The sequence below is a fragment of the Hemicordylus capensis genome, chromosome 1, assembly GCF_027244095.1.
Source record: "Hemicordylus capensis ecotype Gifberg chromosome 1, rHemCap1.1.pri, whole genome shotgun sequence".
NCBI lineage: Eukaryota > Metazoa > Chordata > Lepidosauria > Squamata > Cordylidae > Hemicordylus > Hemicordylus capensis.
In genome coordinates, this window is record NC_069657.1 from 424,448,357 (window position 1) to 424,473,653 (window position 25,297).

Genomic DNA, 25,297 nt, shown 5'->3' on the forward strand with positions numbered 1-25,297 from the left:
TCCATTGAGATAATCAAGAGAAGTCCGTCTGAAGCTGCCACCAGCTTGAGATGTTACCCTCTCTGTTGCTTCCCTGAGGGTTTGGAATGTGCTTCCTACCAAAATAAGAGCCTCCCCATCTCTGACAGCTTTTTAAAAGTTCCCAAAGACACATTTGCTTATCCAAGCTTTTAACTAGATTTGTAGTACTGTAGGGTTTTTTTTTAAGTGCTTTAGATGTTTTTATTCCTGTCCTAATTCATCTTATATTTGTTGTAAAGTGACCAGAGGTGAAGCTTTCAGTGGTATACTAACTAACTAACTAACTAAGAATGTGATTATAGCAGGAAGGAATACCAGTGACAATTGTCTAAGATTACATCTGTAGGGAGCTATTTTGGGCTTTGTCATAAGCTGTTTCAAGATATTTGCCATTTGATATCTTTCAGCCCTGGAATTACTCTTAAAGAAGCTGTCAGGAAAACAATAATTAATAATTTGTTTTAAAGCAAAAAGCCAGCGTAGGACTAATTCTTTGTGTTGTTTTTCAGGACTTTCCAGTCATACACATGGAACAAAAATGGTAAGTCCTCACAGTTTTTTCAGTATAAGTGGCTTAGAAGTGGAAAATTTAGTACTTTTGCTAAATGTTTGCTTTTTGTACATTCTATAGATAAGGAAAAGACTTTGAAAATATATTGTATGACTTCATAATTTTGCATAGTGGGCAGTGGCAATGTGAACAGTGGCAAAAGGTGTTGGGTTTGGAGACTGAAAAGACAGGTTGCAATGAAGCTTACACTATCTGTTCTCAGATAAATCAGCTCTCTCCCACGATGAGCTCTTGGAACCAGCTGAGGGGGAAACATCTAAATAATATTGTCAGTGACCTCCTGTCTAAGTACTTCATTTGGCTCGCTCATGATATTTGTTCATCATCAAAAGAGATATGGTTGTTTTGATTTTTTAAAAATTATGCTGCAAATCATGAAAACGAAAATGAATTTTCGTGAGTCAAAGCAAATACTTAACAGCTGCCCACTTTAATAGCCTGTTTTCCATTAAATAAATGAAAATACGATTAACAGCTGAAGCTCTGTTAAGGGAAAATGGGAATGGCACCAGCAATAATTCTGGTTCCCAGGTGTCATTAAAACATACAAATAAGGCAAGACCCTAGAAATGGGAATGTAAAGGACAATGTTTCTAACCACTAGATTCAAGTCATACATGGAAATCTATATTTCAGGTCAGTGATAAAGGAAAAGCTGGATTGGTTCTCAAGAAACTGTGTTGCATCGAGTCAAAGGACTGAGTACCAAAATAAAATCAAGATGGTGGTATTGAGAGTTCTATGTACAGGAAGTTGTTCCATGTCATTGTGGTGGGCCCACACAGAAAAATGAGCTAGGAGTAGTGAAGGAAAACCAACGGTGAGAAATAGGATAGGACAAGTGTCCTAGCCAAATTCAGGAGCTGCGTGCACTCCCGTTTTCTGACCATGTGTGAGTGAAAACCATAGGGACATAGTAAGCTGCCATATACTGAGTCAGACCATTGGTCCATCTAGCCCAGTATTGTCTACACAGACCGGCAGCAGCTTCTCCAAGGTTGCAGACAGGAATCCCTTTCAGCCCTATCTTGGAAATGCCAGGGAGGGAATTTGGAACCATCTGCATGCAAGCATGCAGGTGCTCTTCCCAAAGCGGCCCCACCTCCTAAGTGGAGTATCTTATGGTGCTTGGACATGTAGTCTCCCATTCATATGCAACCAAGGTGAACCCTCTTTAGCAAAGGGGACAAGTCATGCATTCTATCACCAAGGTAGGAGACACAGGCAGTGATAGTCAGCTAGCCTCCAGCTGGGTAAGAGGGCTTTCCCTCCTACCTCATTCAGCAACTGGGTAGGAAAGAGCTCTCCTACCCAGTGGGAGGCTACCTGACTATCTCTGTCTGTGCCTCCTTCCTTGGTTTTCATTCACACACAGTCAGAAAACAGGAGCATGCACAGCTCCCAAACTTGGGTAAAACATTTGTTCTATCCTATTTCTTATTACGTGAATGAGTCTCAAGCATATTGTTTTGAATTATTCTTCCTCGTAGCCTTTTTTAGCATATCAGAAGAACCTTTGGGGGTCAGCTCAAAAGTATGAAGTGATTCTTGTGATCACAGGGGTGGGCTGGAAGGGCATGGGGGGAGGCCGCTCTTAACCTACCTTCCCCCCAGATAACCAAGCTATCCATTGTCGGCGTGCCTCCTGTGTGCCCTGGGGCAGCTCTGCTCCATGCAGCTCTGTGAGGCACAGAGCAAGGCGGAGGGATCTGAGGCTGGAACCTGTTGTTCCGGCCTCTGAATGTCCCACAGTGCTATGCATGACATGTGCACTGCATTGGGGATTGTAGAGACAGGCGGTCTATATGCCCATTTCTGTGTCTCTGCCCAAGGAGGCACACAATACCCTTAATCTCGGCTAACAGCTGGGTTCCTTAAGAGGGTTAGGTGGGCGGGGAGCAGAGGGATCCTGCTGCTTCTCATAACCAGCCTAACCCCTGTCTGTTCTCATGACCAACCGCTGTCTGATTCAACATCCTGCTTCCCATATTGACCAATCATAAAAGAAGCTGACAGCCGGGACATAAAAGCAATAGTCCTCGGCCACGCTTGGTGCCCAGCATACTGCTTCTGACTAGGGATGTGCAAACCAGTTCGACAACAAACTGGTTTGACGTTGAACCGGTTCGGATCAAATATTTGGGGTTGAGCTGAACCACCCCTGGTTCAGCTTGACCTCAGAACGTAACCCACCCACCCCGGCCATTTGTGATAGATAGACAGATAGACAGATAGACAGATAGATAGATAGATAGATATATTTTAAGTACTTACTCCCTCCAGAGGGGCTTCTCTGAGGCCACAGGGGGGTGTCCAGAGAGGTCCTCCCTCCCTCGCCAGCCTCCATTTTGGCAAAAACCACTCAGTTTTGGCATTCTTCAGCCCATTTGGGGAATTCCCCCATCATGGCAGCCATTTTGGAGGCCACCACACATGCTCAGTGGGCCCCTGAATGGCCGGGTCATGACACATGCCAAGCAGAAGCCCATTGCACATGTGCGACAGCCTCCAAAATGGCCACTACAAGGGGGAAAGGCCCAGGACAGACCAAAGAATGTGCAAACCAGGCAGTTTTTGCAAAAACAGAGGCCAGCAGGGGAGGGGGAACCATGGACCCCCCCTGCGGCCTTGGAGAAGCTGCCTGGAAGGGTTAAGTAGTAAAGAATTTATTTTAGCATAAAAAGGCTCACAACACACACCCCGAACCAAACTGGGCCGGGGGGCGGGTTTCGATGGGGGGTAAAACTGAACTGTCCTGGTCCGGTTTGGACTTGAACTGAACCAGGCCAGCCAGTTTTGTGGACACCGCTACTTCTGACCATGGAGGTGCTATATAGCCATTGTGCCATATAGCCATTGATAGGCCTATCCTCCATGTGTTTGTCTCATGCCCTTTAAAGTTGTTTGAGCCAATGGCCACCACATCCCATGGCAGTGAAATGTGTGAATTAGTTATCCATATTACTTTAAAAATAAATTCTATAAAACATACACACAAACACTCACACACATCCCTATGCATACAGAGTTGCTTCCTTGTGTAGATGGATGATACTGACCCATAGTAGAATTAATGACTGACATCCTGACTAATGAAGCATGTGTGTGCAGTGTGCACTCGCAGATGGTGGCGATTTTCACTGATCTACCTGCATGAGCCAGCTGGTATGCTCAGTAACTTCTCGGGGGATGAATGCTTATTGTGAGTTTTGACAAGTGATGCGCACGTACTGGTCCGGAGGCCATTCTACAGGCCTCCAGACTGGTCTGAACATGGGGCGGTTCGTGGTTTGACGTCGTAGGGGGGTGTTCCTTTAAGGGTAGGGAGAGGGTGTACTTACCCTTCCCACCGCTTTCCCCCCGCCAGCGTGTGTTTTTTTTGGCAAGCATTTGGGGCAGCAGGATACCTCCCTGCCGCCCCTTCCCCCTCTTGGCATCAAAAGGCTTCAGAAAGCCTTTTGTACGTGCGCATGTCGCATGCGCGTGTCATGTCTCCGTGTCACGTGCGCATGCCGCGGAGACATGACGTGCATGCCCAACGTGCACACATGCAAAAGGCTTTCTGAAGCCTTTTGCTGCCGAGAGGGAGAAGGGGCGGCAGGGAGGTATCCTGCCGCCCCAAATGCTTGCCAAAAAACACACGCTGGCGGGGGGGAAAGTGGCGGGAGGGTTAAGTACACCCTCCCCCGCCCTTAAAGGAACCCCCACCCAAGTGCTGGACCGCAGCTCCGCGGTTCCGTGCACATCCTTAGTTTTGACAAGGTCTACAGCCCTAGAGATGGAAAATATGTGATAGCGTTGCAATACTTTCAGCATGCTATTATGCTTTTATTGACCTGACCATCACCCCTGCAGTGGTTAAATTTGCAATGGTGTTTTAATTGTTTTTAAAAGTAAAAAAAAACAAACACCCCAAAACTACTATGAGCTACTACTACTACTATGAGCTACTACAAAACTACTACCCCAAAACTACTATGAGCCCCTGGTGGCGCAGTGGTAAAACTGCCGCCCTGTAACCAGAAGGTTGCAAGTTCGATCCTGGCCAGGGGCTCAAGGTTGACCCATCCTTCCGAGGTCGGTAAAATGAGTACCCAGAATGTTGGGGGCAATATGCTAAATCATTGTAAACCGCTTAGAGAGCTTCCAGCTATAGAGTGGTATATAAATGTAAGTGCTATTGCTATTGCTATTGCTATTACAATTGTATCAATTTTGTCAGAGGAATGAAAATGAAAATTGGCAGGAATGTCCTCCAAAGATTACTCCATTGAGAGAGTTCAACAATTTGTTCATTGTTACTGATCCTAATCCTTTTGTCTGTGCAAAAATGACTGCACTTGTATCCTAATCATTTGGCAACATCTACCTTCCTAGAGATGGAAAATGATAATATGGTTGCACTTACGGTTTTCTGTGTGCTATCACCCTTTCTTTCTCCCTACTCCCAAAGAATCACAATGAACATTCATCCCCTGAAATAGCACAGATGGCCAAAATGTGTGAGTCTGGCTCACAGATTACCTGAAACCAAGTTTCTGAGGGTCTCAGATCTTCTTCCTCTGTCCATTTACACCGTTGGGATTGTTTGCTCAAGAGTGCAACTTTAGGATTTTGTGTAGCTGCACAATTTCCTTGTGGGTGTGCAACTTCCTTGTTGCACAAGTGCAGCATTAGTCTGGATGTCATCCAGTGTGCCCACAAATGAGGTTTGGCTCCTGGCTGTTCATCCTAAATTTGAGTCATTGCCCTAAACAAATCCCTTATTGAGCATCTGGAATGCATTTTTTACCCTGACTACAAATTTCAGTACTAGTTGTTTGCTGCAGATGACAAGGCAATGCAGTGACATAAACAGAGCAAAATGCCAGATGTTGGCATGATAATTAAATCAAGATCCCTGCTGATATGCGTGTTTTCTAATTGATTGGGGGATCTGCTCATGTTAATGTTGCCATGGCATTGTTACAATTCACTTGTGTTTTTAGAGGGAACTCATTGGATTTCATAAATTTGTCATGCTCAACTAGTGACTGTAGACAATTAAAATTTAATAGTATTTGATTAGTGTTTTGCATATGGAAGGTATTTTTTTGTTATTAATGGTATATGAAGTAGTTGCAGCCATGTTTAAGGTAAGCTCTGTTTTTCTGACGTTCTGCTTCCTGGAAAGAGTTCTAGTTCTTTTAATAAACTAGGCATTCAAATCTTATTGTACCCAATAAGAATATTACAATTTTTGCTTTCTATGCTGTTTTTTAAAAAGGAAAATTATGGAAGAGCAATGAAACTCAATGTTACAGTAGATGTTTGAGCTCCTGCCAGTCACCATTTACATTGATCGAGACAGTATTGTATGAACTTGGCATTACAGTGATCCCTATATAAATATTTTGTGGCCTCATGCAGAAGGTTCCAAGTTCCCTCCCTGGCATCTCCAAAACAGGGCTTAGACAGACTCCTGCCTACAACCTTGGAGAAGCCACCACCAGTCAGTGCAGACAATACTGGGCTAGGTGGACCAGTGGTCTGACTCAATAAATGGCAGTTTCCTGTGTTGCTATGTTCCAAACCCATATGTAGCGGAAATAAATTCATATTCTTCCCCGATTATCCCTACCTCCATTTCCCTTTGCTTTCTCTATTGCTTCCCCTGTTCAGGGCTGTCCTTAGAGGGCCCTGGTGGGGTGAGGGACCTGGGGCAAATCAGTCAGTGCGGGGCCCCCTTCGAGTTAATTCTAATGGGGGTAAAAAGAGCGGGGCCTGGGGCAGTCACCCTGCTTGCCATGCCTTAAAGACTGCCCCTGTTTCCAGTTTTAGATTGTACTTTGTACAGTGCCAAGCACATCAGCGGCACCTATCTAGATATTTATTTATTTATACATTTACATCCCGCTCTTCCTCTGAGGAGCCCAGAGCAATGTACATGGTTATGTTGATCCTCATGACAACCCGGCAAGGTAGGTTAGATTGAGAGATAAGCAACTGGCCTAGATCACCCAGTGAGTTCCTTGGCTGAATGGGGATTTGAACTCGAGTCTCCCCTAGTCTAATGCTGAAACCACTACATCACACTAGCTCTGTAAATCTATATAAATCTATAAATAGATAAATCGATATAAATATGGATGGTTCAGGTATCTAAAAGTTTCTCAAATTGTTTTCTCTGAATGCTTGTGGGTAAGGAAATGTGAGGGTCATACAAATGTGTTAGGGTTGCCATACAGTTGTTTTATATGTGTGTGACTCCAACTTGCATCTTGGCAGAAATGTGCATGTATGAGTGGGGAATTTTCCCCAGGCTGGTTCCAGGGTATTGTCTGAAGGCAAATAGTGCAGAAACCTTGTTAAACCTATACAGGTTGGGGCAGTGCCTAGATGGACGACTTTCCATGAACCTCCTGGAAGCTGTTTTGAGTTCCATGATAGAAGGAAGGTAGAAAATGAGCTGGCATGTGCCTGTCATCCCTTCAATATTGCTACAAGCAATTTTGATAGTGAAAAGATGTTTGCGTTTAATAAAGTGTAATGCAGCCCTAGAGATAGTGCCTGACATATTGTGCAATGCTAGATGAATGTTGTGAGCTCTATTCATGTTGTGAATTGCTTGCTTGCATGCAGTTGAGCGACAGCAGGAATGGCACAGATTGCATTTACACACGACTAACCCAATGTGAAGTAGAGCATTCTTGAGTAAGTGCATTTTGCACAGTTGCATGCATGCAACACACAATATGCACTTAGTGTTTCACAGTATGTCAGCCACTACTTTAAGAACCTGCGGATAGGATAGGATAGGATAGGATAGGATAGGATAGGATAGGATAGGATAGGATAGGATAGGAAAGGCAAATAAACATTGTGGCTGCCATACAGAAAAAAGATGCACCAACGTAGTGAAAGAACAGCCTGACAGAACTTCCCAACTAACTGCACTGGCTCAGCAGAGAAAGGGGCATTTTTTAATCCCATCCCCTTTGCCAGGACTCCCTCTGTGATGCATGAAAATATGTCCCATTGTCAATTCTCAGGAACATATTTTCGGGTGACAAAGAACGTTATGAAGAGGAGAGCTGGTCTTGTGGTAGCAAGCATGACTTGTCCCTATAGCTAAGCGGGGTCTGCCCTGGTTGCATATGAATGGGAGACTTGATGTGTGAGCACTGCAAGATATTCCCCTCAGGGGATGAAGCCGCTCTGAGAAGAGCAGAAGGTTTCAAGTTCCCTCCCTGGCTTCTCCAAGATAGGGCTGAGAGAAATTCCTGCCTGCAACCTTGGAGAAGCCTTTGCCAGTCTGTGAAGAGAATACTGAGATAGACCAATGGTCTGACTCAGTATATGGCAGTTTCCTATGTTCCTATGTAAGGTTTCCTGGAAGGGTGTCAAAACTCTCGCTGCCCTAGTGTAGTCTTGCTCTGTATGTCAGTCACTTTTGTCATTCTGTGGGTCACACAGACCGGAAATGCTTGAAACTTGCAAGCATTTGAGAACTGTTTCCGTGTGCCAATGAGTACATTGCTGTACTGGTCTAGGTCTATTAGTACTGAAGAATACAACATTAATTGTATGAACCCAGGCCCATAATACTATCAGAAAGTAGCAGAGCTTAGAATAGCTAAGTTGCTACACTGATCTGTTTAGTCGATGTTTATGGAGAGATATGGATATAGTTCCAGGATATGGGGGTTATTGGGCAAGTCCCTCCCAGTAGCCACAAAAACTGTGAGAGGAAGTGTGGAAACAGACAAACTCCATGCCTGCCATTTTCCATAGAGTCCACTGAGGGCAACAGCCTCTTCCAGACACTTGGCATGAATGGAAAGATCCTGACAGTGGGCCCTCCTCTGGTCCCTGATCCTACTGTGCAGATAATCTGCTGCCTTCCTTTTTATTTTGTGCTTTGCTTTGGGGAGGATGCCTTATAAAAGAGCAGGAAGATTCTCTCCACGTACTTGTTCCTATCTCCTTCCCACCCTTTATTTCTGGTGTTCACCCTCACTTCTCGCTTCATGGGGTTTCCTGTCTTCTGTATCCTCCCTGATATAGGGATGATACCATCATCAACTAGTTTAAATAGCTCCTGGCAGTTGTTGCTGGTCATGCAAGGGGCCAGGCTCCTATCTTGTGCAATCCCAAATGTTGGCCATCCTGGCTGTCCGCCATCTTTGCTTCCTCCCCCTCCTGCTCACCTAGCGCAAGGCTGTGGACACACCTTCTTTGCTCCCTCACCTCACTCTCAAACTGGCACAACAAGAGACCCACTGTGCTGATCGATGGCCCTGTGGGACTGTGGAACCTGCCACATTGACCTCTATGGGTTCTCTGCAATGCCCTGACAACTCTGAGGGTGAAGGATGTCTCTCATGTCATGTCAGGTGAGAGATGTGAGATTGCCTATGGGATGGACACAGAACTAAAGAGTGACAACGTCTATTGCCTAAGTTCCTGTTGGGTTGCTGCCTGTCTTTCTTGGGCAGCCACACAAAGATGTCAAGTGAAAGGCAAAATGGAAAGGGTGGTGCTATTGGCACACTGCTCCCTTCACTGGTCTTTCTGTCCTGAATTTGCTGGCCTTTGGTGCTGGCCATGAATGTATATGAATGAGAGAAGAGCTGGTCTTGTGGTAACAAGCATGACTTGTCCCCTTAGCTAAGCAGGGTCCACCCTGGTTGCATATGAAAGGGAGACTAGAAGTGTGAGCACTGTGAGATATTCCCCATAGGGGATGTAGCCACTCTGGGAAGAGCAGAAAGTTCCAAGTTCCCTCCCTGGCATCTCCAGGATTGGACTGAGAGAGATTCCTGCTTGCAGACTTGGAGAAGATGCTGCCAGTCTGTGAAGACAATACTGAACTAGATATACCAATGGTCTGACTCTTTATATGGCAGCTTCCTATGTTCCTATGTACCCTAATGGCACCTTTACAGCAAAAGTAAGCATATAAGCAACTGAAAATGTAACAGGATCAGGTACATTACCACTTTTTCAATGATTGGAGCAATAAACAAATTCTCAAGTTGATATTGTCTATACCCACTGGCAAGAAAACATCTACTAAAAAGACATAGAGGTGCTTCACATGATACGTGCAAAGTACCTGACAGGGTTCTGCGGGGCCCGCTCTCCCTGCAGACGAGCAGCCGCTTGTCTCTGGATGGCCAGATCGGCTGCCCACACAGCTGCCGGCTCCATCACGGAGCCGGTGGGGGCTGCAGGGATCGGGGGCCGCATGGCCCCCAGAAGTTCCAGGATACCCTGTGCGAGCATACAGGGCATCCTGGAAAGACCCCCAAGCCTAGTTGTGGGTCTACTCGTGTGTCACCACGTGCCACGGCAACACACAAGAACAAAAACAAGGTTAATGGAGCGATCATTCTGTTAACCTTGTTTAGGGGGAGGGGGTTTATGGTGGCTACCTGCCGGGAGCTGTGCAGCTCCTGTTGGAGCACACGATCACCCCAAAGCGGGCTGGGCTCCCTTAGCCTGCTTTTGGGCAGTTGTGAGGATAGCCTCATATTTTTACAAAACCCTTAAGATTATGTTTGAAACATGCAAAATACATCAGTAAAGAATCAGAAGAGATGTCCAACATATGTTTCGATTGCTGACATATTTTGCATGTTTCAGATGCTACCTATAATATTCAATCATTTTGAAAAAATATGGCATTACAATAGGAAGTGTTCTCTTGCCATTGGAGATATATGTATATATAATATCAGCTTCGAAATATGCTTATGGCTTCAGTCGTTGACAAAGTAGTTACATGCCCGATTCCATTGCTCATGGAATTGTCTATGTGTTGAGTTGGCAGTTGGTATACAGGCAGGTGATAAAATTCACCATGGAACTGCTCAGATTCATTTAAACTTTCTTTTTGCCAAATGTTTGTGAAGCACATATCATCCTGGGCTGGCCATGCACATGGCTGGCCTGAATCCAGTTTCACCCTCTGAAAAAGCCTTAAAGCATGACAAATTAAGGCCACCTTGAATATTCCGTGGCCGTTTTTGTGTGTGTGAATAAATTAGCAAGGTCATTTATGGAAAACATTACAAGGCCTTGTTTTGATGGGCTGAAACTATAGGTCACACCAAATTGCTCTTTTATGGACAGGCTGAACTACTAAATATGTAGCATGTGGGTGCTGATGATCCAAAAAAGTGGTGAATGTTTCAGTGGTTTTGCATCAATAATAATTTTTAAAAGTGCTGCAGTGCTAAAGTAGTACATTAGAAGCCATATTTGACATCATCTTACAGGAACCTGTGCTTGAAAGTGTATTGATCATGTTTTGCAGTAGTGAATATGCTTTCTAGTAGTGTTAGAGGAACATAGAGTATTTGAGAAATGTTCTGGTGATCGTCTGCCTTGTGTAAGAGACAATAGCTCTGCTTCCTCCAACTCCCATGGGCATAGCCACCATTGAACAAGAGGAGACAAATGTCCCTGGCCGCTGGGGTCCAGGGGGCTGCCATCATGCTCCTTTGCCCCTCCCCCAGGGCACCCTCTCACCCCCCCTTCCACCCACTACCACACTCAGCCGGTGAAAGAAGCACGCTCCCAGCTGGGAGCGCAATGCACAACTGCCAGCCAGGGCTGGTGAGCACTTGGCTGGCTGGCTGAGTGTTCTTTCTCCCTATTCTTCTGAGCAAGGCAGAGAGAAAAAGCACCAAGCTGACAAATGAAGCGCTTGCCACTGGGAGAGATAGACGCAACCCACCGATCCCTTCCAGCTGACGAGTGCTTTGTTTGCCAGCTGGGCCCTTTCTTTCTTGCCCTTGCTCAGAGTGAGGGAGAAAAAGAACACCCAGCTGGTGAACAAAGCACCAGCACCAACTGGGAAGGACTGAAGGGCTGTGTGTTCACCCCCGCCCCTGTGCTGGCCACACCCGCTAGGTCCACATGCGTCTCATGCATCTGACAAGGAACATGGCTGCCATGAGCGCGTGGCAGTGGGGCCTCTGAGAAAGCGGCAGTCGCTGGACTGCCACCAAGTTTGCTGTCTTCTCTTTGCTTTGCATTTCCCACTCTTCTACCCACAGAGCTATTGATGCAGCTCTGAGACAGTGATTTGCCCAAGGGCATTTTGACTGAGCTGGAATTTAAAATCGAAATCGGATCAGGCCAAGGTCAGCAAATGCAACCAGTGGCCTACAATGCCTTTTGGGTGGTAATTTGACATTATTTTGCAGTAATATGGATGCAACAGGCTTCTAGCATCCTACTGGCATTTTTTAATGGCACACATTTCTAGAAGAGAAGGATAAACAGCAATCAGAGTTAATATCAGTGGAAGGAGCAGCAGCTAAAGGACTTGGCAGATTTCTCATGGTAACAAGTGCTCCTGGGACTGTGGTTCAGGTGGTTAATCAGTGCCTTTCGTTTCCCACAGACCAGGGCCTGCAGCAAAGACAATGCTGTCCAAATGCTGGGAGTCACCAGACTATTAGAACTAGCTGTTGGGGACACTGTGGCACAGACTGAAAAGTATTACATTTCCAGCTTAGAGATTGCCTGCAGAAAAGCATATCTTGGTCTCCTTGCTATGGAACTGAATGTACGAATGCACTCCAAGCTATTTAAAATGTTCCTGTCAGTCTCTAGAGCAGAAGTCTCAAACTGAAGCCTTCCTGCAGGTGTTGACCTTCCCTGGCTACTGGCCATTGTGACTGGGGATGGAGGGAGTTATAGTCCAACAACAGCTGGATGGTTGTAATTTGAGACCCTTGTTCTGGAGCCAGCAACTGGCCATTAGAGGACCACGACAGGACCACAGAGAGCTCCATTTGTGTGTGTGCTCAGAGGAGTTTCTCTTCAAGCATGGGTTATAAGGTAACATTGAGGTGAAACTTCAGGGGTGTGTGTGTGAGTGTGTGTGAGAGAGATTTGTGGTCCTGAAAATAGGGACAAAATAACACTCTCCCTTGGATTTGTAGGCCATGTTTCTAAAATCTTTCCTGATTTTTCTTTTGGTAATGATTTCAGCAAGCTGCTCATGATTTCTATACAACTAACGGTAAAACTTTACAAGTCGGCACGTGTGACCTTATGCCAAGTGCTACGCCGTTGCTCAAGAGGCAGAGACAAAACTGGCTCAATGCTCCTGATGATGGTTTCTTTATCGCTACAGAAGAGACCAGGTAAGAGAAAGCAGGGAGACCAGAGCCCACAAGAATCAAGAGCGTAGACAGCTCCTGTCATTGCTAAGTAATGTTCCGAGAAGGTTGAAATGCAATTCTTATGCACGTGATAGCTCTAACTAGCACATTCCATTGTGTTTGACACCTGCAGGAACAGTCTCCGTTAAGTGCTACAATGATATTTATAGAGACATCTGAACAAGCAGAAACATTTTTATAGTACCAGAAATCAAACAAACTTCTTTTAACCAATATCTCAATAACTATTCCTAATACAAAAATTATGTGCTGGAAAGACAGGCTGTTTATCATATAAAAGCCTATCCCCAGGTATTCCACTATATTTTACTGTGATTAAGAGACAGAATGCCAGATAGGGAAATATGCATATGAAAGTTTGCAGAGAGGAACAAGTTTGGTTCTATAGCGGCAGTAATCGGGGCAAGGGAGTGGCTTCGCTCCGACCCCTAAAAGAACTCCTTTACTTTCTTCCATATATATGAATATTTGATGTTGACTGCTTTGGGGGGAAATAAAGTGTTGCACTTGGTGACAGTGGCTGACTTCCAAACCAAATAACATTTCACACACGCAATGCGGGGAGGCACAATTTTTGCCTTTCTTCTGGAATCCGTTGGTCCTTCCCAAAATATGTCCCTAAAAATCCCACAACCCTCAGGGACATATTTTATGAAGGTACAGTAGCCTTCAGAAGGAAGGGGAGATTGGCAAGAATTGCCCCTCTCCCATTGAAATGTTTTTGTTTTTGTTTTGGTATGCACAACATTAGTCTGTGTGTCAGCCAGTGTGAAGTTCTTCTCCAGTGTGACCATGTGTGGGTGTACCACCATGCACAGGAACTCCAGGGTTCTTGCAATAGATAGTCCCTTTATACCCATGATCTTTACCCATCATCATGAAAATATGTATGAACAAATGAAGCTACCTTATACTGAGTCAGATTGTTGGCACAACAGTCTTAGCTACGTGCAACTTGTAATACTGCATTCATGCAGTTGCACAAGAGTACTCCTGCACAACTGCAAAAATGGTACAGAGTTACATGATGATACACTCACTGGAAATACTGGCCATACCACTACGCAACTGCATTTGTGCAATTTTTAGCCCTTGCAGAACTGCACAGACCCAACATTACAACATGTACACTGTCTATACTGATTGGCAGTGGCTTTCCAGAGGCAGGTTCATGTCATTGGTCCTTGTGTGTTTTGGTTGTTGGTGTGTCCCCCCCCCGCAAATAGTAGCAGGTGGGGGTGGGCTAAATTAGTATTGGAACTATAGTGAGAAAGGATTTAACTCTTTACCCCTACACTGTGGCCCCATTGAAAATGCCCCCCAGAAGCTGTTGCTAGCCTCAGGAGGATTCCTCTTATTGTACCAATAGGAACTTTTTTCCTGAGGCAAATTTTAACCTTTGGAGGCACTTTTGTTAGGACCATAGTTCATGTGGAAAAGGTTAAATTTTCCTTCCCCATTTTTCATGGCCTCAATTCTGATTGACTTACGATTGTGATATAAATGTGAAAAGAACAGCATGTGAGGCAAAATTATACGTTTCATGTAACCTGGTATTTGGCCCCACTCGGGGTCTTTCCTGCCCTTCCTGGGGCTGCCAGGGATTGAAAATGGGACATTCTGCATGCAAAGCATGTCTCTCTTACTGAGCTATTGTCTCTTCCCTAATGGTGGACATTGTGCTAGTAAATAGATAAAGGCCCCTGGTTATTTCCCCGCTTATTTAGCAATTGAGAATTGGGTTTTGGTCCTGCTTGGAAGGAAGATGTTTCTGTCCTGCATATGAAAGTTACTGGCTTCCTGGAAGCGGATACAGCTCTGTGGTAGTTTATTGTGTGGCATTTTTATTCCTTCTGATATCTCCTCTGTTTGGCCATTATTTGATTTATCTTTGTATGAAGAATCCAAGGCAACCTGTTCCTTCATGCTTTCCTTGCTCAGCCTTTTTATTAAAACATCTTTCCATTCTTATTTACAAGCACAAAGATTTATGAGGGCAGATGTTTCCAGTGTGCAGATTGCCATGGAAATCCCTCAATTATATGTCTCCCCTTGATGGTTTGATGATGCAACCCAATTTTCAAAACCTGGGAATGAAAAGCAGATTTATTTTAGAGTTATACATCTGTGGTGTGTGTGATTATTCACATGTACTTGAACAGATATTTTTCAACACAGCTTCATTTATCAAATCTGAAAGGAGTTTGAAGAAGGAGAGTAGTATGCTCAGTGTTTGCATAATCAGCTGTTTGGATGAATGTAGCTCCATGCATTATGATTACAGCAGAAAACACTGTTTTAATGCTGATGTATTCTTAGCAAACATGTGAAGTGTGGATGTAATACATATATGTACAGGTGAAACTCAAAAAATTAGAATATCGTGCAAAAGTTCATTAATTTCAGTAATGCAAATTAAAAGGTGAAACTGTTATATGAGATAGACGCATTACATGCAAAGCGAGATAAGTCAAGCCTTAATTTGTTATAACTGTGATGATCATGGCGTACAGCTCATGAGAACCCCAAATCCACAATCCCAGAAAATTAGAATATTACATGAAACCAATAAAACAAGGATTGTAAATAGAACAATATCGGACCTCTGAAAAGTATAAGCATGCATATGTATTCAGTATTTGGTTTGGGCCCCTTTTGCAGCAATTACTGCCTCAATGCGGCGTGGCATGGATGCTATCAGCCTGTGGCACTGCTGAGGTGTTATGGAAGACCAGGATGCGTCAATAGCGGCCTTCAGCAATTCTGCATTGTTTGGTCTCATGTCTCTCATCCTTCTCTTGGCAATGCCCCATAGATTCTCTATGGGGTTCACGTCAGGCGAGTTTGCTGGCCAATCAAGCACAGTAATCCCATGGTCACTGAACCAGGTTTTGGTACTTTTAGCATTGTGGGCAGGTGCCAAGTCCTGCTGGAAAATGAAGTCAGCATCCCCATACAGCTCGTCTGCGGAAGGAAGCATGAAGTGCTCCAAAATCTCCTGATAGGCGGCTGCGTTGACCCTGGACTTAATGAAGCACAGTGGACCAACACCAGCAGATGAAATGGCTCCCCAAATCAACACAGACTGTGGAAACTTCACACTGGACTTCAAGCATCTTGCATTGTGTGCCTCTCCATTCTTCCTCCAGACTCTGGGTCCTTGGTTTCCAAATGAGATGCAAAAGTTGCTCTCATCAGAAAAGAGGACTTTGGACCACTGAGCAACAGACCAGTTCTTTTTTTCTTGAGCCCAGGTAAGACGCTTCTGACGTTGTTTGTTGTTCAGGAGTGGCTTGACAAGAGGAATACAACATTTGAAGCCCATGTCCAGGATCCGTCTGTGTGTGGTGGCTCTTGATGCACTAACTCCAGCCTCAGTCCACTCCTTGTGAAAGTCCCCAACACTTTTGAATGGCCTTTTCCTGACAATCCTCTCCAGGCTGCGGTCATCCCTGCTGCTTGTGCACCTTTTTCTTCCACACTTTCCCCTTCCACATAACGTTCTATTAATGTGCTTTGATACAGCACTTTGGGAACATCCAACTTCTTTTGCAATTACCTTTTGAGGCTTTCCCTCCTTATGGAGGGTGTCAGTGATGGTTTTCTGCACAACTGTCAAGTCAGCAGTCTTTCCCATGATTGTGATTCCTAATGGACCAGACTGAGAGACTATTTAAAGGCTCAGGAAACCTTTGCAGGTGTTATGGATTGATTAGCTGATTGGAGTGGGACACCTGGAGCCCAGACTGTTGAACCTTTTCACAATATTCTAATTTTCTGGGATTGTGGATTTGGGGTTCTCATGAGCTGTACACCATGATCATCACAATTATAACAAATTAAGGCTTGACTTATCTCGCTTTGTATGCAATGCGTCTATCTCATATATCAGTTTCATTTTTAATTTGCATTACTGAAATTAATGAACTTTTGCACGATATTCTAATTTTTCGAGTTTCAACTGTACATCTATATTTAAAATGGATTTACACATGTCTGAGCATTCTAGGCCATTGATTTTTCTGAGATGCATGTAGCAGGTATCTAAAGATGCATGAATGTATTATGTTCACATGTTGCTGTGGGAAATGCTAGTATAACAAGTATATTTCCCTTCTGCAATTGTAAATGTGTGAAACTGCCCATTCATCTAAACAAAAGATAATGCAAATACTCAGCATGTTCTTAAATATATGTGTACACATATATGTGCCATCCATATGTTGCATGTTTGCTGTGTAAAACTCTAGTATTTCCTACTGTAAATGTAATGTGTACACCTTCCCTGAAGTTTGTTTACTTAAATGTTGCTTTTCTGATTTATAAAGCATCTAACTTTTCTAGATGCTATACAAAACTTAGAAATAGCACAGCCTCCATTCTAAAGAAAGGCAACTTAAAGAATTATATTATTAGGATTATAATTAGGAAAGGAGGGTAAGGAGAACTGATTGGGAAAAGCCAGCATGGATTGTTGCCCAAGGAGGGTGTCTTTCTCTCTCCATCCCATGCAAGGTGGTTGGCTGCTGATGGAATCTGAGAAGGGAGGGACCAGTTAGCTCTGTCTAGGCAGACCAATAGAAAGGGCTTTACGTTTTCTCCCTTTCCTCCATCTACTACCCGACAGAGTGATTGATTGTTGATGAGAAAAAGAGGGGCCCAGTGGCTGTTGGGCCAGGCAGACAGATGAAGAGGGCATTCATGGATTGAGCATGGATGAAAACACTAGTGGTATATTCAGATACCGGGAAATCTGAATACTAGCAGCTCAGCTATAATCTGTTTTCCACAAGGGCATGCTCACGAATTAATATCTATGATGAAATGAGTAGATTCACACATAACACGGAACCTACTTGAAAATCAGTAACCAACTTGTCTGTGACCATCTGAACCCACCCCAAGGCAGAACCTGAGGTTCATAAGAACATAACATAAGAACAGCCCTGCTGGATCAGGTTCAAGGTCCATCTCGTACAGCATCCTGTTTCACACATTGGCCCACCAGGTGCCTCTGGGAAGCTCACAGGCAAGAGATCAAGGTGTGCCCTCTCTCCTGCTGTTGCTTCCCTGTAAATGGTAATCAGAGGCACCTTGCTTCTGAGGCTGGAGGTGGTTTATAGCCCTCAGACTAATAGCCATTAATAGACTGTCCTCCATGAATTTGTCTAAACCATCCAGGCTAGTGGCTGTCACCACATCCTGTGGCAGAGAACAGGTTCATTATGCGTTGTGTGAAAAAGTGCTTCCTTTTGTCGGTCCTACATTTCCTGGCAGTCAGTTTCATGGCATGAGCCTTAGTTCTAGTGTTATGAGAGAAGGAGAAAAATTTCTCCCTATCCACTCTCTCCACACCAAGCATAATTTTATAGACCTCTATCATGTCTCCCCTTAGTAGTCTTTTTTCTAAGCTAAAAAGTCCGATGTTGGAGCCTTACCTCGTAAGAAGGCCACAAACTGACATGTGTAACCCAAGATTTGAAGTTGGCTTGCCCAACTAAGTGCTGCTTCCATTGAAGTGTGTGACTTCTGAAACAACACATTTCATGAACCCCTGGTTTGTTCCAGGCACCCTTTGCAATAGGGATTAATGGCTGTTAAGCTGATGTCATGGGCAACACTTGCCAGTTGAAAGGCAGTGTAAGCCAGGCTGGAATAGCATCCAGGGTCTCATTGGGAAGCACAGATAGGGGGTGTACCTCTGGCTCAACTCAGCTACTTCTAACAAACCAAAATACGTCATCATCTGTAATGCAGGATCCCTCTATAACTGGCCAGTTTTTTAAAGCAGGAAGTGTACGCTTTTACAGATTTCTCAGAAACCCCAACAGTGTTCAAATTATCAATATGCAGGATGGCTTAGGGGAACTAGTAATGGCAGTTCTAATCCAGCTGATCTTAGCAGCACCTGAACATCACTGACATTTGAAGATGGTGGTGATCTACATAACACTGTGCCTAGTCTTGGAAGGACAAACCTCTGCGCCATAAGAGTACTTATTTGATTGGTCTAAGTATTTGGGCTTTTATGCACTGCCACATATTGCTAAGGCATTAGTAGAATTATTTCCCCTCTAGCAGAGTTAATTAATGAAACATTAATTGTTTCAGTGATAGAAATAATTAAGTTGGTGGAAGCAGGCTTGCTTACCACTGAGTTAATGTCACTGCTAATTAACAGACATGTATTTATGTTAAAGGTATATTCTTGCCTATTAGATACACATTCTAGGCAGCGAACACTAAACAGTACTTGGATCCAAAGAGGTACTTGGACTCATGCAAGAGTTAACCCCATGGGATTTTTGACTTCCCCCCATTTATAGAGTTAACCCTCCCCATCCCATAGCACAAACTGCCTTTGCAAGTTTCAAAAGAATTCATGAATGTCGCCTCTAACTCTTCCAAGTCTGTGTGCTTCCTCTCCTTCTTCCCTTAGCTCTTGAGGTCTGGCATGTAGCTCTGACATGGACATCCTGGTTTGTTTAGCCACACTTCCACCCAAACCTGGAGCTGTGGTTTAACTGTCGTTTGCAAACCACTATAACCCTATTTAGATAATGGCCTTATTTGCACGTAATGTGGAACCGCAGGTTCTCTCCTCATCTGAATTTCCTGTCCGAATTTGGATGAAATGAAGAGCACTCTCTCTGCAGTCAGTGAGACTGCAGAGAGGAAACTGGCTGTGTGGGCTTCCTTCTTGCATGAAGGACAGCCCGCACAGCCAACCATGGCCAGTCACAAGGAATGCAGCCTGCGATTACAAATTCAGATGTAATGCTGGCTGTGTTTAACCTTGGGTTGGGTTGACAAAACTCACTACAACCCGAGGGTTCAGGTTGGAATTATGAAAAGGAATCCTTGGGTCGGTTGCCTTATGGAACCAGAGTTGCACAAATTCATACATAATGGTAAGACAACCTCGGACCTCTTAAACTCCAGTTCTGTGTTATGTGTGAATGTGGCCATTATGTTCAACACTTGTACAATGAGTACACAGTGTACACAGGTATTGTCATTCACTTGTTATGTTGAATACATATACAGCAATACACTTGAATGCATTTGAGTGCTCTGTATCCAGGTTCACTTTTTTAAAAAAGTGAACACAGGTACAATAATTCACACCAAAACATGCATGAGTGTACACTCATACAACATAATAACTGAATAGGGCTATACATTTTCACCCTTCAAGCCTGCAACATTGACTGATGGTTTTCAGGCATGAATAAGCCATCAGAGGTCTAACAGCACATAGTTAACACTTTGGTATAACTCACTACCCTATGTAGATGACCTCTCCCTGACTATAATCAACTTGTGGAAGAGGGAGTTGGACCATGATGGCAGAATACTCCTTGACATCTGTGAGTTGATCGTAGGCTCTATCTCCAACATGTTATCAATGCATAAGGGTTGCAGCACAAGAAATGTGAAGCTGCCTTATATAGAGTTGGATCATTTGCCCATCTAGTTCAGTATTGTCCACACCAACTGTTAGTAGCCCTCTGGGTTTCAGACTGAGATCCTTCCCAGCCCTACCTAGAGATACCAGGGATTGAACCTGGGACCTTCTGCATGCAAAGCAGACACTCTGCCACTGAACAACTGCCATGATCCTGTTTCCCCTGCCATGAATTAATTGATCACATGTATACATTGTACACACATAACTACTGTAACTGCAGACCTTTTATTCAAGTCAGTTCATATACATTCAGCTACTAATCCTTCAGTTCTGCATAATAATGTGATGAGAAATGAAGTGATGTACTTGCATGTACGAATCTGCTGTTAGGATGTTGGAATCTCAATTAGAATGGGGTGGGTACAGGTGTAAGGGCTCACATATCCCATTTCCAATTCGGTTCTGCCATTTTGTTTGGGTTAGGCTGTGATTCTTTCAGAAGCAGCCAGTACTAAGAAAGTTTTCTGCTACTTGTTAATCTTGATATGTTTACCAAGAATTTCAGAGTACCATGAATCTATATAATGTGTCTTAATTTAACAGTAGTTTGCTAACTCAGTCAAAGTATAAAGACTCATTATAGGCTTTCTGCCCTCATATAAAATAGCTGTAAAATAGGTTCTATTGTAAAAATCTTTTTTTAGATTAATGTAGGGAATGACTATACTTTAAAAATTGGCTTCATTGTGTTAAATTGCCACTCTTGGTTTTTATATAACTTGGGAATATAGAAAATTCACATTGCATTAGCCAGAATGTCAGGAGCAATGTGACTTTATATGACAGATTGACTTTGTTTAAACTCTATAATGTATCCACTGTAACCCACAAAGGAAATGAATGACCACGATGCTACATGATTAAATCGTATAATACCTTGAATATTTCAACACAGTGTGTTTGTAATTTCTACAGATAGAATGCATATGGTGCATAATAATTAAAAAAAAATTAAATCAAACACTATTTCTAAGGCAATGCCATCATCAGTAGTTTCTCAGATAAACCTACTTAATATACACCTTAGTGTATCATAAGGAAAGTAAAAATGTGTCACTTAAAGTGCCTGGAATGGTTCCAGATGAACCATTCATCTGGACAGGCAAGCCAAGACAGATGATATTCAAGAAGTCCTCAAAACCCCACCACCACCTTTGTTTTGCCCCCACTCAACAAAACAAGGTTCAACAGCCAAGCTGATATCAAATCCCCAGAGAGAAATTATGAATCCCAAAATACAGTATATTTTTACCTTCTCTCTCACTCTCACATGCACTCACTCACACTTCAGCTAGGGTTGCTAACTTTGACTGAAGCAGGTCCTAGAGATTTCCAATGTTTTTCACAATATCAAGCCATTACATTCTCTGTGATTGTCTCCAGTAGTCAGCAGGAGATTGTTGCCAATTCCTGGAAACTCCTGGAAGGTTGGCAACTCAACTCTGGTGATTTTTCCACATTCCAGATTCTCTGTATATCTCTCATTAAAGAAGCATCAATAGATATTAGGAACATTAGCTCTGCCTTCCTGGAGTATTACCTGGAATCGCCTAACAAAAGGAATTGCAGGGCTGACATTCATAACAATAGTGATTGTTTAGACAATGGAAATTGGTTCACACAAACAAAAAATTATCCACACAAGGTGTGGTGCAATGGGGAAGGTGAGACCATGACCTTTCTCGGGAAATTGAACTTTTCTCCGTGAAAAACTCCTTCCTACTGTTATTCTACCATCTTTGTTTGGTGAAAAGGTTAAAGGAATATTGCACATATGACCAGATCCTGCTTTATGCAGGAAGTTACATTATGTGAAGTCTCCATGTGTATACTTCAAATGTATAGAGAATTTCCACAATGACAAATGTGTAAACCAGTCCCAAGTTTGAGCACTTTGTAAATCAATCTCATGATCATAAGAGGAAGAGTTATTATGTTGGATATTGGCAATGCCGGAGGTTGGATTCCCTTTAGAAAGCTAAAAGACTCAGATAATGGGTTATTTCACTGACCAACACACTAGGAATTGTCTTCTGAAAACAAAAAAAGTGGCAAAAGGGATCAAATTAGAGAGGAGATATATATATATATAAAAAATTTTCACACATTTATATACTGCTTTTCAACAAAAAGGCTCTCCAAGTTTTATATAGCAAAAGGAATGAGAATGTGATTGTCTATATCAAAAGGGCTTTCATTTTTTTTCAAAAAGACACACACCAGCTAATGGGAGGGCACTGTGCTAGAATGAATAGGGACAGTTGTTTTCTCCCTGCTACTGTTAATATGAGTGATATAGGTGGGTGAGTATTGTTGCTAGAAGGATAATTTTCGGACAGTGTGGATTATATTCATTTGGGGGAAATATACACATTTAAATACATGGGGTCTCCACTGAGGCAGGAACCTGGGACAGATACAGACCTTGGACAGCTCCCAGGGAAAAGAATCTGGACCTTGGATAGCTCTGAGCAGAAAAACAAGAGAGCTGGGTACGACGACATAGATGGATGTTGCTCAAGTAAATCCTTGAAGCATGACTGCTGGTTTTTATAGCTGTAGCCCAGGTAAAGTAAAAGGATTGGCTTCAGCTCTTCCTTGGGGAAGTCTTTGCTGTTCACTGGGGCCTTGCTCAATTTTCTATGCAATGACTCCAGAGGCACTAGAGGAACTCTACTTGGGCTGGCAGGTCCTCAAGGGACTCTCTTCCAAGAAGATGAAGGCAGAACCATGTCCTTGGGTCATGGTGAGGTGCTGACTCTGAGTTCTTTAGTTCTCCTGGTGTTGGTTTCACAGTCTGGGTCATAGGGTCTTCCTACCTTTCTCAATTTTAGGGAGAGTCCCAGATCTAGGGTCGTGAAACTCAGAGGGTGGTCTGAATATGTGTGATGTAGTTCTGTTACTGAAGCTGACCAGAACTGGGTTTGGTCAGCACCAATATGGGAGACCAGGTGTGTGGAAGACCAGATGTATGGCCCTTTGGATGGGGAAGAGAGGAAGGATGTCATACAAATGTAATAAATATGTAACTAAATAACAAACTTATTTTAAACATTTGGAAACCAATCCCTTGCTTGGTTTCAGCTTCATTTATGCAAACCTTCTAATTAGTGGTATCCAGCATACAGAATATATCCCAGGTTGGTTGGTTGGTTCTTGACACATTCCAGCAATGATCTTTAGTGCTGAAATGCTGGTTATCTCTTCTGGTCATCATGTCCTTTTATAACTATGTCAAATCCCAAACATTTTAGGCTGATACATATTTACAAATAGTTTGACCTAAAATACACTTTCAGTTCCCCAAACCTGCATACATGTATGTCAAACAGCTCCCCCTCCCCATAACCCCAAACATCCATTTGCCAGCATGCTTCCCACTTTAGTTCTCAGTCAACCTAACTCTTCTGTCACTAACACAAGCTTTGATGTTTTAAATCACCACCATATCCTCCCTGCCCATTTCTTCCTCCTATCCTTTCTTTCCTGTGTGATTCAGAGGAAACAAGGGACAGAGGCCTACCTGTCCTGTAAAATCAGAGGCAAGAAGATTCAACACTGGGTCATGGTGGTGCAATGAGATATGGTACCCACAATATGGAAAGTTAATACTTACAGACTTTCTGGCTGATGTTTACATGCTTCAAAGTTTACCTGCTTTGGTAATCAATAGCAAACATGTTATTAGATCAGGGTGGTGTCAGGGGTCAGTTTGGTTGCACACAGAGCCCAGGGACACAAACCCATTAAAGAACCCACCCAGCAGACCCTTGAAACCCCTTATTCACTGCTGCCCTTTGCTGCCCACTGCAACCTGGTAAGCCTTCTCCTTGGGCCCTGGCTTGCTGAAGTATGCTGACTAATGGACATTTCTCTAATGGGCAGCACTACCTTAGATTCTCCATGCCCTGCCCCCTGACACAAGGGTGCTGAAGGAAGAGCATCTGTCCTCCTCATTCTTAACATTTCACAGTATTAATTAGCAAGTGAATGTGACTGGCTGAGCAGTGCATCTAACAGCCAATTGCTTCTGTAGACTTTCCTTCAGTGGGCCAATAAGAATATTTGTGCCTAGAAAAACTCTTGAATGACTCAATGCTTGTTTCATTTCAGTGCGGAAGCAGTTAGAAACCTTCTCACGGTAAGTGTCGACTCCACTGGGAGCATATTCACTAAAACAGCAACATGATCTTCCGTTTAATAAGTCTGAATAGCTTACCTTTTGATGATAGTGATTCACTTGAAAGAGACCTTAGTGCTATTACCACTATTGAAAAAACGATTTATAGTTCTCAAGGTAACTCTCATCTTGGAATAAATGGCTTCCCAGGTATATGATGCTGCTTCATTCTAATTAGTTTTCTGTTTTATAAAGGATACCTGTCTTTGTACAAAACTAGAAACCAAAAAAGAAAAAAGGGGAAATAGGTTTTAAAGTACCACTTAATCCTGCTTTAATCTTCTTTAGTCCACCCAGTGGAAAAAAAGAAGGATATTGAGAATATTTCCGCAATTACACCAAGAAATAAGAAAGGAAAATTAAAGCAATTTACAGTGGAATCTTATTATGCATGTTTAGTTAGAAGTAAGTCCTACTGTGGTTAACGGAGCTCAGTCTTGGTAAATTTTCACAGGACTGCAACTTTGATAGGTTGGGGGTTGAAATGTTTAAACAATTACTTGGTCCCCTTTTTAATTGCTCCAGATCAGGACTTTTAATCCCCCAAATTTTACTTGTATGAATGGGATATTTATTAACAGAGCTTGAGGGAAAATTAAATTAGTATTGAAATTATTTTCAATTAAGCCCATTTGTGTAAGGGAGACAAAAAGGTCATTTACACAGTCAAAAACTGTGTTCTACTAGAGTTTGGGAGCTGTGTGCGTTCGTAATTTTGGATTGTGTGGCAGCAAGGTAAGAGGAAAACCTGGGTAGAAGTGATTGTGTGGAAGCAAGGGAGGAGGAAAACCTGGGTAGCTTTTCCTCCTACCTTGCTTACCACACAACCCAAAACTGGTATTACACAAAGCTCCCAAATCCGAATAGAACAC

At 43.3% G+C, this 25,297-nt stretch overlaps 1 protein-coding gene across 5 annotated transcripts in view; it reads left to right on the top strand.

The window, feature by feature from the left end:
• MTA3 (metastasis associated 1 family member 3) overlaps positions 1-25,297 on the top strand; it is a 229,532-nt gene that overhangs the window by 175,343 nt on the left and 28,892 nt on the right. For 2 of the 5 annotated variants that reach the window (XM_053311426.1, XM_053311435.1), the window contains exons 17-18: positions 531-562; positions 12,581-12,735. In XM_053311426.1, coding sequence (XP_053167401.1) covers positions 531-562; positions 12,581-12,735 — 187 coding nt within the window. Of the gene's footprint in view, positions 1-530; positions 563-12,580; positions 12,736-24,358; positions 24,387-25,297 lie in introns of all 5 variants that reach the window. The other 3 variants (XM_053311430.1, XM_053311443.1, XM_053311452.1) reach the window with 3 other exon arrangements.